At 54.4% G+C, this 13,679-nt stretch overlaps 1 protein-coding gene across 1 annotated transcript in view; it reads right to left on the minus strand.

Annotated features, from left to right (window-relative positions):
* Positions 1-3,885: 3,885 nt before the first annotated feature.
* Positions 3,886-13,679, minus strand: part of TNRC6C (trinucleotide repeat containing adaptor 6C) — a 75,241-nt gene continuing 65,447 nt past the window's right edge. The window contains exons 17-22 of the mRNA XM_039859867.1: positions 13,112-13,255; positions 9,576-9,719; positions 7,622-7,816; positions 6,751-6,821; positions 6,048-6,187; positions 3,886-4,873 (exon numbers count right to left, since the gene is read on the minus strand). Of these exons, the coding sequence (XP_039715801.1) occupies positions 4,513-4,873; positions 6,048-6,187; positions 6,751-6,821; positions 7,622-7,816; positions 9,576-9,719; positions 13,112-13,255 (1,055 nt within the window). The 3' untranslated portion in view covers positions 3,886-4,512. The remainder of the gene's footprint in view (positions 4,874-6,047; positions 6,188-6,750; positions 6,822-7,621; positions 7,817-9,575; positions 9,720-13,111; positions 13,256-13,679) is intronic.

Below are 13,679 nucleotides of genomic sequence, written 5' to 3' on the forward strand. Positions count from 1 at the left end.
CAAAAACTAGTCATAATGGCCAAACGAACTCTTGGGTATTGTAATTCCAATAGACGCCAAGTTGACAGTGCTATTTCAGGCCAGTGACAAGGCCCCTCTATGCCACTGCTTGACCTTGGCTGCTCAATATAACTGACTGGGGAGATTTAAAAACTCGCGGCTGAGGTCCACCCCAAGATTCTGCTGAACTGGTTTGGGATGTGCCCGGGCACTGGGAGCCTAACAAATCTCCAGGAAATTGTCACACGCACCTGGGGCTGGGAACCACTGCTCTGTGCCGCAGCTAGCATCTGAAGCGTCACTTAAGCCCGAGGCAGCGTGGCCCACTTAGGGGCGCGTGGGAGTGCTTCTGGTCTTCACGACTGGAGAGCCAGACTCGGCGGCCCGGCTGGCTCCACGTGCCGTTCAGGCGACGGTCCCACACCAGCAAACCCCAGGGGTGGGCTCATCAGTCATTCGCACGTCTGCATCGTGACAGCTCCGCAGGTTTTTCTCCATCCCAAGTGCACGACTCCTGTGAGATGCTTCCTGAGACGCCCTGCTCTCTCTGTCCCCTTTTCAGCGAACGCGTGCTCAGCTGTCAGCAGATGCGGTGCCCGCCGGCCTCGCCTCTGTGCCGCGGCCCTTTCTCTGTGCGTCACGCTGCTACCCACTGAGCGCCCTGCCTCCGCCTCTGCAGGAACAATTAAAAAGTATGGCTCTGACCTGTCGTTTTCTTGACTCCAGACGCCAAGTTTCCCTTTTACTCGTGGTCATGAGACCCCTCCCGGACGCCCCCTCACGTGAGGCAGTCACTTCAGGCCTCAGCTTACCCTGTGTGCCCCCACCCGTCCCCCGCCTTCCCCAGGCCGTCGGGTCCAATCCGGCTTCCCGGGCTCAGGGCAGATGCTGCCTCCTCCACCGGACACTCCTGAGGCAGAGTCTGGTCCTCCGGGGGCAGGGCTGGCAGTCTGCTCCCAGGAGTGACTGGACACACAGGCACTGAGGGACACTTGCTGCGGGTCCGGTCCGGGGCCTGAGGCCCACGCCTCCTCTGGTCTACCCGCTCTTCTCAGGACCACGGCCCCTTCCGCGCTCCCTTTCGTGGGCTTCGGTCAGAGCCGGGAGTTCACGGCTTTGCCCGAGGGGCGACCGCGTCCCAAATTCTTGATAAAACTTGGGACTGACTCATAGGAGTGGAGACAAAAAAAAAAAAAAAGGCTCGCTCTGCTCGTCTCTGAGCTCGGGGCCACAGAGGACATTCTGGTTTGTCTTCAAGGGTCTATCTTTATAATCCGGATGACACAGAAGCACCAACACTGAGCTTATTATGCAGGGTCATGAAGCGTCCTGGGGTGGACGCGAGAAAACCACTGACGAGTTCTGATTTCTAACTGCCACCCGAAACACTGGTGACCACACAGCTGTGTTACCGGCACCGGAGTCCTCTGCTCGCGCGCAGTGCTCTGCGAAAGTTAGCCGAGGCGATGCGACGAAAATGAAGGGCCGAAACGTCTAGGAAACACGAAACACCTCCATCCCTCTCTTCCCTGCGCGTGCTCCCGACGCCCGGATGCGGTCCCAGGCAGGCGTCGGTGGTCCCCGGGCAGGACTGTGTCCCACCGCCATCCGAGACGGTAGCGGCTGTCGCATGGGGCCAAGTCGGGCGGGCAGCGGCTGGAGGAGCGCCCACAGGCCCTGGTGCACCTCTGGATGATGACAAAAGGGATCTCGACGTTAACCGAAGAGCCGCAAAGCAAACGGTAGTTACAAGTCAAGCGACCGACACCCGGAGTTTATCTAGTTACACGAACTCATAAGAGACAGGACTCTGTTACAATACAACAGGACAAGTCCCTCTCCCGATACATGGAGTGAAAGTCGATTATCTGTCTTCTAAAAGCAAAAAAACACATTTATTTGAACAGCCAAGAAAAAAATTGCAATTTATTAAGATTCAACAAAGCGTCGTACTTTTGAAAGCAACTTCCGGTGCCATGTTCTTCAACAATCACATTCTATGAGGAAAAACATTTAAAAGCCACAAACTTGTTTCTTAATCGCAGAGTTACAGACATCTTTAATTCAAAAGAAAAGGTCAAAAAAAAAGCCACCCCAACAAAAAACAAAAACAAACAGATTGTTTACTTCCATCCCCAATTAAAAAATGTCAGGAGTTTCTCTACCACTCAATGCTCGGTGGCAGCCTGGGAAGCTGGACGCCTGGTGCACGCGCGTGACGCACGCACGCTTGATACGCACGTGCAGGTCACACGTCAAACGCAGAGAGTGCACGCAATGGCAAGGAGATGCGGTCACTCTGAGGGAGGTTTGTTTAGCTAAATACACTAGGAAACTTGAGAAAAAAAGTCTTGAACCCAGTTTGTGCATAGTTCATGATCCTCTATAAAACCAGCTTTTGTTGATCTGCAATTTTGCAGGACCTTCTTTTTGTTTTTTGTTTTTTTTTTTAGGTTTTTTGTGTTTTTTTTTTGTTTTGTTTTGATAAAACCATTAAAAAGCTAATTAAAAAAAAAAAACGTAATGCACAGGTTTCCTGATCAAGCAGGCAGGGAGCACAATGTTCATATATTTTTTAAAACATACTTGAGGGTATGTTACTCCATTGTCTTTCTTTCTTGCAAAACAATCAAAACATTGATCATTTTTAAAACATAAAGCAATTTTTAATATATAAAGCACTCTTCAAACATCTATTTCTTTTGAGTCCATTATTTGGTAAATATGTAACTGCTACACATTAGAGATTAGGTATTTTTCTTCTTTGTGTTTTTTTTTCCTCTTTTTTCTTTTTTTTCTTTATTTTTTTTCGTTTGTTTTTTAATAACATCTTCAGTGCTAGGAGTCGGGTTACAAAATACGTGAAATGGTGTGGAGCTGCCCCTCGGAACCCTGGCTTTCCTGAGAGCGCATCCATGTGCAAGACAGTAACCACAACGTCTCGTCACCTCGACGAAGGGGGACAACCGACAGAGTCCACGACGATGGCCGGAGGGGGAAACGACACTGTTCGATCCCAGAGCTCTGAAGTAGCGTATCTGCATTCTGAAAATAGGTTTCTTTACGACGGAAGTTTTTTTTTTTTTTTTAAATTCCTTTTTTAAAACTTTTTTATTTTAAAGTCTGAAGGAGAAAAAAAGGTCTGTAAACAAGCGGGAGCCCTCACCACGGGCTCCGCCGAAAGCAGTCACAACCCACGTCCAAGTGCTTGTCTCCGTTCCTCCCGCGGAACCATCCACTCTACAAGTATCTATGGCCACAGTTCAACAACAGTTTTTTTCTCTTTAACTTTATATTCCAAATGGAAAAATGGTGCAATACTCTGGTAATAATTTTCTTGCATTAGTCCACAATAAAAAGCCGCTAAAGGTAGGTATACATATTATTTCTCCAGAGATATACACTGTAATTTTTAAACGCAATAACAGAGTCCTTGAGTAAACATTTACACATGAATTGTCGCCGGCCCTGTCCTATGAATTCTCTTTAATGTATAGGATTAGCTAAAGGAAGGGCAGGGACACTCAGTGCAAAGTTAGAAGCTAATAATAACAAACGTTTGACCAATCGCCAAAAAAAAAAAAAAGTATAAATAAAAGGGAAAACCCAGTTAAATCCCCTCACACTTAATACACTAACACGGAAGCGGCACATGACCCACGCCAGCACACACCGTTTTGTTTCAGCACACGCATGCACTTACTCGCATCGCACACACACACACACACACACACATAGGCTGTGAACTTAGAAATTTTTCCTAGAGCCTGTTTCTGCGTACTGATGACAACCTGGAAGTGTAGAATTAGACTTAGAAAGTGTTCACATTTCATTATTGGCCTGCTGGATTCAAGTATTTGCATGTTTGATATGTCTTTTTTTTTAACTTTTAAAAAATATTTTTTGGGATAAAAAAAAATGACATGAAAAAGTAATGAGACAAGGGTAATGTGCATAGGCGGATCCGTGGGAGCCGAGAACGGACCGCAGGCCGTCCCTCCCCTCCGCCCGCCGGCCAGCGGGGCCCAGCCCGCGCCCTGGTGGTGCTGCCGGCTCCCGCTTCCGCTTCGGCCGCCTCTGGTAATGTGCATAATCGTCACAGGCTCGTTTTAAATAGGCTTTCCCGTCCTCCCCCCCACCCCCTTGATAAAATAACCCTTTCCAGCCCACAATCTGAAAAGTGCCCTTCATGATAGAACTATACTAAGCAGCTTTTATACTTAAAAAATCAAAATGACAACACACCATACAAACATAAGACAACACAAAATAAAAAGCTATGAGAAACATCCTGTCATTAGCATGTGACACTGACCAAGCGCAGCCCGCACTGTCTCGTGAACAGTTCGCAAGGGCCGCGGCGAAGGTTCGGCTTCAGTACTGGACAGAGGTACTTTAAAGGGCTGCCGGGCTGCTCGGGGCAAGCGGGGCCTCAGCGACGCCCGGACTGGAAAGGGTCAGCTTCCTCTTCCTGGTGCTGACGGCTGTGGCACCCACGGGGTCCTCTCGGTCCTAGATGGACTCCCCACTGAGAAGGTCGCCGGGAAGCAGAGTGTTCAGCGGGGTGGGGCTCCCGATCACCCTGCCGTCATCGCTGCTGGGCGGGCCCCACAGGCTGCTTGAGTACTGGGGGACCCCGCCCCACAGCAGGTCGCTGCTGCCTTTGCCTGCCAGGCACGGGGCGTTCCAGTGGCCGGTGTCGCTCCGCGCCAGGCCGTGGGAGCTGCCCGAGGCGCCCAGCCTCGTCTGGCCGGCCCCGGAGCTGGACTGCCAGCTGGAGGTGGGCGGGAGCGCTTGGCCTTGCGCTAGGAAACGGTTCACTTCTTCTTCGCCAGCGAACTCGGCCAAGATGGTGGTGTTTCCCAAAACGCACCTAGAGGAGAGAACAGCGACAGACTGAAGCCGGCTTTGGAAGAAGGGGAACAAAATCGACCAGCTCTCAGCTAGACCGAAAAACAGAGAGAGGACGCTACAGCTGCCGTACAGAGGATCCTAAGAGACCAGCGAACAATTACCTGCCGACACACTGGGTAACCTAGAAGGACGGACTAGTCCGTAGAAACACACCGAGACGGAATCGTGAAGAAACAGCAAATCTAAACAGACCGATAATGAGTGAGCAGATCGGATGGGTGATCGAAACCCTCCCGACACAGACGAGCCCAGGGCCACGTGGTCCCCCCGGCGAGGTCTACCAAACATACAGAGCATTAACACTAACCCTTCTCATTCTCTTCGAAAAAAAAAAAGGAGGGGCCACCGCCAAACTCGTTCTACGAGGCCAGCATCGCCCTGGTACCGGAGACAGATGAGGACACTGGGAGAAAACTACAGACCGATACTGCAAAAACTGGCGCAAAAATTCTCAGCAAAATATCACCATGCCAAATGCAGGAGCACGTTAAAAGGCTCGTACGAGCGTGTGCCACGTCCCAGGGGGTTTTCCCCTGGGATGCAAGGGCGGTTCACCGCACGCAAATAGAGGTGATACGCCACGTTAACAGAACGGAGGACACGAGTCCTACGATCGTCTTATCAGATGCCGAAACAGCATCTGACACAACAGCATTCGGGGGGCTGGGGGGGGGTGGCTTTCCCTAGGGAGGGCGTGGCCACGGCAACTCAGCAGAAGACACGGACACCTCACAAGACCCCTGTTATGGGCTGCACTGTGTCTCTTCAGATTCACGCGCTGAAGCCCTAGCCTCCAATACCTCTGGATGTGCGTATATTTAGAGAGGGGGTCTTTAAAGAGGTGGTTAAGGTAGAACGAGGTCACCAGGGTGGACCCTACTCCATGACTGGTATATCCCTGTAAGAAGCTGGGACAAAGACGTACTCAGATGGAGAGACAACCAGGTGGGGACACGCGGAGGGTGGCCGTCCATGAGCCAAGGGGAAAGGCTTTGGGAGGAACCCGAGAGCCACGAGACAATCTACGTCTGTGCCTGAGGCGCTTGGTCCCGGGGCCCTGTGGCACTCCCGCGACAAACACCCCCAACCCGGCTTGCTGGCACCGCGGCTGCGGGGGTGGACAGGAGACGCACATGTGCAGGGACTTCTGGGCCTTGGCGGCTTCGTCCTTGGAGCTGTAGCGGACCACGGCGTTGCCTTGGGTCAGGTTCAGGTGGAAGGTAACGAGAGGCCCGTGCTGCAGGCACAGCGTCCGCAGCGTGGAACCGTCGATCTGGCGGAGGAAGCAGAGGGGGGCGGTCACGAGCGTCCTGTGGCTTCTGCCGCTACAGTCTCCACAGAAAACGGGCGTGAAATCCAGGGGCACCGAACACGGGCAAAACGTCTGTCCTTAAAGGGGCTTAATACACGTGACTTCACGACGTGAACCTTTTAAATCTGCTATATCTGGTGAGTCTGCTGACTGGGAGGAGGAAACCCCATTTAGCTTCTGATCCCCTCACCAGAGCACACGATGCAGCCCCTGTGGCTCCTGGCACCCCGGCCCATGACCCCAGGAAGGTGGAGCACAGGCCAAACTGCTGTGAGTGGGTACGGTTAACGGGGGACAGTTCTGTTTATAAAGGCATCGTTTTCAAGCCTCAAAAGAGTAAAAAGTAAACGATTCACTGGAACATGGTTAAAAGACCCCCGGGTGTGGCCGCTCCCCGCCGCCCCGTACCCCTGGGCCCTGAACGAGGGCACCCAGCACAGGGACTGGTGTGCACTGGGGCTGGGCGGGGCTCCTCCAGGGTCACGAGCAAGCCCTGGGGCTCGGTGACATTCCCGAGAAGGTACCTGGGGCGTGAGGTTGCGGAGAACGAGCCAGCTGCTTGTCCTTCCTGAGGTGTCGGTGCTCCAAGCAGAACCTGCAAGGGCCCGAGAGGGGTCCGGTCAGCGTGCCACGAGCCGCAGGAGCCGCTCTGGCCAACAGTCTCCAGCTTGCCGACAGGGATGGGGCCTGGACCACCTCGGCCCCAAGTGTTTATTAACCTTGTTTGCTAAACCAAGACCACACGGCCCTCCCGCAGACACCTGGGGATGGTGACGGGCCTCCTCGTCCACCTGCCCCCACTCAGCTCGAAACGTCTTGTCTTGTTAACAAGACAGAGGCGGACAGAGGCGCCGGCTGCCTTAGAAGCCTGAGCGGGCTATTCCCCGCTCTCTGCGGCTGGTTTCAACTTCAGTTTCTTGAATTCCCGGGGCCTGTCTTTCGTCCCTGCCAGTGGGCAGAGGGCCCTGGCTGGATGCCACTGAGCCGCACCTTTAGGGGGGGTGGTCTCACACTGGGGGCTGTCTGGTTCTGGGCCGGGACGCCCCCTACTCTGTGACGCATTGTGGGGAAGCACATGCCCAGGTGGAATCGAGACCCTTACACTGGCTGAATGGGACTTCTGCCAGGACCCAGCGTGGCCCCTCGTGCTGGGCGACGCTGGGACCTCCTGGCTCAGAGCAAGCTGTTGTGAGCTTGACCACCCGGGGCTGGTGCTGGGCCTAGAGGCCCTGAGAGTCCAGGGTGCCCTGGCCCCCGTCTAAGCCCTCCCGGGGTCCAGGTGTGTGTGGGGGGCAGGGGTCCTCACAATGGGGCTGTGGGACAAAATGACAGGCGCACTTCCAAGAGGGTGAGCAGAGCCGGCATGGGGCGCCCCCTCTTCCCCACAGAACTCACCGGAGGAGTAAGAGCTGGTCCAGCCGAGGGGGCTGGCCCCCCAGGTGGAGGAAGGCTTGGGATTGGTTAGCCCTGGAGGTGGCCTCGTGGGTGCAGTAGTGTTTCTGGGCACCTTCCACAGCTCATGAGACAGAGAGGCTTGCGTGTGGGAGGCGGGGCCCGAGGACCACGTCGATTTCATGTCTGACAGTTTACCTGGAAAGGCAGAGACACGGGGCACAGGCATTCCTGAGACAGGGAAGAAAGGGCACTCCGGCGTTTGGGGAACCACACCAAGTGGTCCCCGGCGCCAGCCGACGGCGTGGCGAAACGGAACAGCCAGCAAAGTGCCGGCGGACCCGCGCCACCCCGAGGCAGTCTGCCCGGATTCAGTGTCCGCCTGGCTGCTGTTTCTGACGCTTACTGCGCTAAGTGTGCCAGACACAGTTTGCCACCTAGAAAACAGCATTTTCGTAGTTCGGTGTTAAAACTAACCTATCGACGTATTCTGCTAGGACGCAGTTTATAATGTGACACGTTCATCAAGGTCAGAGCCTCGCGCATGTGCGCGCACGTGTGTGCGTGCGTGTGTGTGCACGCGTGTCCTTTATGCCATCTGGGGGTCAGCCCCTGTTCAGAGCCGCGCCCCCCGACATGCCCGCCGCCCTGCCACCTTGTGCGGCTCTGAGACGCGCCCTCTGTGCCGCACTGAGGGCTGAGCACATGCAGCGCGGGACCTGCGCGGGGAAGCGTGTCTTCAGGATCTTTGGGAGAAGAAAAGGAAACCGGTAGTGACCATCAGCCCGGCCCCTGCTGCGCCCGGGGCTGGGCTGGCTGTGCAGACACCTGGAGGCCCGCCACGCCCGCCTCCCCAGCCCAGCGCAGTGAGCGCAGGGGGTGCTGGTGGCAGAGTGGTCGCTGTCACCGCACTCCCTGGACAGCACCGCAGTGGCCAGGCCAACACAAACCCAAGTGCAGTTCTCCAACTCTGGCCACTGGAGTCGACCGTGACCTCAAAACAAATGCTACTCTTAGCAAATGTGTCACTGATCAGAAAAACAAAAATGCCACGAAAACCTGCTTCAGGCACAGGGAAGGCCTCGTGTGCCGCCTGCTCTTCGGCGAAACGACCTCGGCGGTGTTAGAGGCTCACGCGCATCCCACGGGGAACGCCAGGAAGAATCGACATCAGCAGGACAAAGTAACGCAGAAGCGTGCTCGCTCGCTCGCTCGCTCTAAAGTAAGACGCTCGGCTACATCAAAACTGCCTTCTCCCCAGGCCCGGGCAGTTGCGTGAATTCCTCCAGCATTCTTAACCCTGGTTTCAGAGACGTCTGGATGAGAGTTGACGGAATACAGACGCATATTTGAAGAAATCTGTAAACAGTAAACCTTCCTAGTTACCTAGTTACAAACCAGCCGCACGTTCTTTGCGTCTGTGTTCCTGCGCATCCGGTCTTATCATTTTCAGACTCGACTTCCTCTGACGTTTCCGCGACAATTTTCAATTCTTATGTGAAAGACTCGTCACGTCACAGAGAAACGACCTGGCACTGCGTTCACCCGTGCAACGGGAGGCGGTCGCACGGGTGCCGGGGGTAACTATGGGGCTCGCCACGTCGCCTTCATCTCTGACGGCAAACGGGAGCGAAAGCAAGTCCCAAGCGGCTGCTGCCTCTGTGACTTCAAACCCCGTACGCCCGTCCCGCAGCCGCGGGGCAGAGGGAGGAACGTAGATGCATCTGGGCAGTGGCCCTTTCTGTGACCACGTGATCCTTCTGCCGACCCCGCGAGATGTCACATCCCCACTCCACGCAGAGGAAGCAGCCGTGCCCGGGCCCCTCAGCTGCTCCGGCAAGGCCCAGGCCCACTGTCGATCAGGGCACACGGCCTTCCGGCTCAGGGACGGCGTAAACAGGCCACCGGCAAAGGCCAGGCCTGTCAGATTTGTTTGGGGAAAGAAAGAAAAGGCTACCTGCAAGCCGCGGGGCCAGGCGCGCACCTGCAGCACTGGGTGCGGGCGCAATGCTGCTGAATGAGCGACTATAGCCGGAGGCACTGAGCGGCCAGGCACTCGAGGAAGGCAGCGCGGCACTCTGAGATGACGGTGGGGAGGACCCTGCAGAACCAAACGCGGCACTAAGAAAGGGGGTGGCGCAGGCGCGTGGGGCGGGCCCCTCTGACTGGGCGCCAGGGTTCTAACAACTGAGCCAGCCTCCTCCGAAGCTGCTGACTTTTGGCAGACGGCTCAAAGTGAGAGCATGACACGGTCAAGGTCACGGTGAGGGAAGGAAGACACGGGCACGCCTCCCACTCTGGGTCCCCAAGCCACTCGCAGGCCTGGGACCTTCCTGACAGCTGCGGAGGCAAAGACCAGGAGACAGCACCAGCGTCTCTGAGACAGGGTTTGAAGGCACGACAGAGGAGAACCGTCACCGCGATGTCCGAAAGGCCGTCAGAGTTCTAAAGGGTTGCACTGCTCTGCCCTTCCAGATAAGACGGAAACACAAATACAGGGTGGTTGCCATGTTTCCGCCCCTCAAACAACATCCACGAAATTAAAAAAACAAAGGAAAACAACACTCCGTGCTTTCTGTTGTACGTTTTGCCAAAAAAGACAGGCAACCCATTCGCTCCCACCTGACGAGAGAAGCCTGTGCCAGCGACTGTGAACCTGAGGCGGCTTCCTGCTTTGCACGGCCTTGTTCCTGCACGTGGGAGGGAGGCTGAAGGTGTGCAGGCCCCTCGAGACGCCCCGCTCCTCCAGAAAGCTGAGCCCCCTGAGTCTGGTGTGTCCACGTGCCATCCTCTGAGGGGAGCTGGGGGCTGGGGCACAGCGGGCGAAGCCGCGGTGCCGGTCTGGGTGAAAGCAGCATGGAACCGGAGCTCTCTGACTGGGAGAGTCGCCCCGCCAGCGTGAGCGGCCGCCCTGCCGTAATCGGCCTCCTCAGGACGAGGGCGCTGGAGCTGACGAGTGGTCAAACCGATCGGCGACCGGCAGGTCTTCACCTTTAACAGACGTCAGCTCTACGACACCCTGAGCTTGCTTCCTAAACCCTCCTTTTTCAATTACCAACAATGTGCGATCAACCCAAGATCTCAAGATTACACACTATTTAACCCTGCTTGATTATTTTTTTTCTAATTAATAATAGGGTAGATTTTAAGTGTTCTAGTTCTGAAACTTTCAGATTTATTTATTTATTTATGCACACCTCCAGCACCTGGTCTTCCTCGGTGGTCTCCCATCCAAGTACTAACCAGGCCTGAGCCTGCTTAGCTTCCGAGATCAGACATCGGGCTCGTTCAGGGTGGCCTGGCCGTAGACCATGGACCGTGGCTCCACTGGGGCGCGAACCCAGGACCCTCTGCGTGTAAGGCAGATGTGCTGACCGCTGCACTATGGAACCACGTCCTGAAATTTTCAGTTTTAATAATGGAGTTTGTCTCATAAAATTTTGGGCACTTTTCCTTTCTAGATGAAGTGTCAGTACCAACGTGTCATGAAATGGCATGACGGCATTTCACGATTCTGGTGAACGGTCACTTCCTAAGGGTTAAAACTACACATCACATCGAAACAGGTATAATATTGGGCTAATATTAATTTTTAATACCAAATCAGAACTTACTGCCAGTGGCAATAAACAAAAACCATAAATTAAAAAAACCACACTTGGCATAGTCAAAAAAACTCAAAAAATTCCATTATGAAAATACGTAAAATAAAGCAGTATCAAAAACTTGGTGGCGATTTCTCACTGTTTTTCTTTTAGGGCACGTATTTTTATTTTTATTTTCTCTGTGCTTTAGATCAGGCTGGTCACGCACAAATACGACGGCCTTTTGTGGCATGGTCCCCGAGCTCGGTCGGCCAGAGGGGTGCCGGGAAGCTCCTAGCGTGTGGGGAGAGGGCGGTCTGCGAGGTCTGTCCTTTGCCGTTTCCTCCTGCTCTGTGGCGGTGGCGTTTTTGGTACGTCTAGCTATACTCATTATGCTCCCCTTCTCCCAGTAACAAGCCAGGCGCTGGAGCCCAGAAACGAGCTGCCCCTAAACCATCAAGCCCCGGACGTCGTGACGCCACGTAAGAGCCACGCGATGCTCCGAGCCACTGGGGTGGGATGGCTCTCTTTACCGTGGAGCGGCAGCCCCGGTCTGTCCCCTTCTCTGACGCCTCCTGCCTTAACTCAGTCCCCTCTCTCGGGTGCTCTGTGGGACGGAGCACAGCTGCTTAGCGCTGCCTCCAGAATTCACCTGCTTCTCCTGGCCGCCTATCATGTCCTGGCACCCTGGTGCTAAGGCGGAGGCCCTCCTCCCCCCAACCCCGGAGACCAAGGAGTCGCTGGACCCCCCGGGAAGCTACAGCAAGCAACCTCGAAGCCTCGCCCACGCCGTATACTGCCCGGATCAGCAAGGCTGCTCACACCCCTCCACGGTGCTCCACACACACGGGGCGCAGCCCCGCTGCCACACGCGAGGTGTCTGTCAGTGGGGCTGAGTCTTACTTCGGATGGCTTGTGCCTCACCCCACTCCCCTGCCTGCTCATACGGGCTCTGCTTCCCACCGTTTCGTGTCCCTTGTATCACTCATCTGTCCCTGACCGCAGGGATGCCCGCAACACCCCTGCTCTAAGAAGCAGCTGCATGGAAACGTGAGGAAGACACGACCCTAAAAAGGAAGGAGGATCTGGGTTTGTGTCAGCTTCCTACCCAAAGCCCAGACACACTCAGAACCTAGCACTTCAAAGAACCATCGAAAAAAAACGCAGCGCCCCCAGGCCATATCTGAAGGAGGAAACGTAAATTAACGTTTTGGGAACCAAACGAGGAGCACTCTCACTAGTGATAAGCGTATGTGGTCACCTGGCTATCCTTCACATTATTACGATGCTGGCGATAAAACTTTATCAGCAATGGCACTTATAAAACATCTTCATTTGCATGCCTTAAGGGAAGGCGACTCAGGCCCTTCTCAATATTGCATTTGAAATTGGTATTTACGTTCTGTGGCCTTCACAGCTCAGCTGATCGCTCCCTTCTACCGGGTCCTGAAGCCTCCCACCGGGCGTGCCAAAACTTAGTACCATGAGTTTGTACCGGGAAAGGAGTGCCAAAACTTAGTACCATGAGTTTGTACCGGGAAAGGAGTCCTGGGGAAGGATTTCTTTTTTATCTTTACCAGGTTTTTTTGGTGTTCAGGAAACACAGACTGAGATGGATGAGTAAAGGGTTGCTAGCTCATTTTTAGTTTACAGAGAGTTCCAGTGGAAACTTTTCATTAAAAAGCTTAAGAGTTAATATTGTGATTTGACAACACGGTGCTTATAAAACATGATGTTAATAAATCTGACAGAAACACTTAGCCCGAATCGATCTCCATTTTCACCATGAGCACCACCTGACCTTTTCTCGTGCTGCCTCAGATGGCTAGAGAAGCCGCCCACCCAACGTGTCCGCCACACCTGCCTCAGAGCCCAGACTGCCACCCCTGAGGCGCGGGGCCCGCCTCACCTCCGCTCTTGAGGAGGTAGCGGTTCACATCCTGTATGGTGGTGTTGATGGTGGGCCCGGTGGGGACACTTCCAGGAGTGACATCGGGGTCATTCTCAGGATCTATATTCTGAAGTCCTTTCCAGGGGACTCCAGGATGGAATTCTGGGAAATTCCAAACAAAATGAACATCAAGACATGAATATTAGAGTACCTTCACATCGCTTCGTGATAATTTACGGAGATTTTTATAATTTGCCAAGTAAACCAGCAGGCACGCTCTAGACTCTTTCAGGGAATCACCAATCCTTTGGAAAAACTAGAACCAGGCGCTGCAGCCGCCACATTAGGACAGGGTTCACACGGGTGACAGAGCCTGAAACCTGACCGAACGGAACACACGGCCCCTTCCCCTCGTCCTCGCCGTTCCCGCTCTGCTCCTTTTACTGAACGGAGGGGGAAGCGTGCAATGCCACCCACACCCAAAGCCGGCCTGACAAACGCGCTTCCCGAGAAACAGCCAGAGCCGTGGGCCAGTGCTGCCTGGTTCCCCTTGGGCCGAACTGCTCTGCTCCCGCCCGGCACACAT

This window comes from Pteropus medius, unplaced genomic scaffold (genome assembly GCF_902729225.1).
Source record: "Pteropus medius unplaced genomic scaffold, Ma_sr-lr_union100, whole genome shotgun sequence".
Taxonomy (NCBI): domain Eukaryota; kingdom Metazoa; phylum Chordata; class Mammalia; order Chiroptera; family Pteropodidae; genus Pteropus; species Pteropus medius.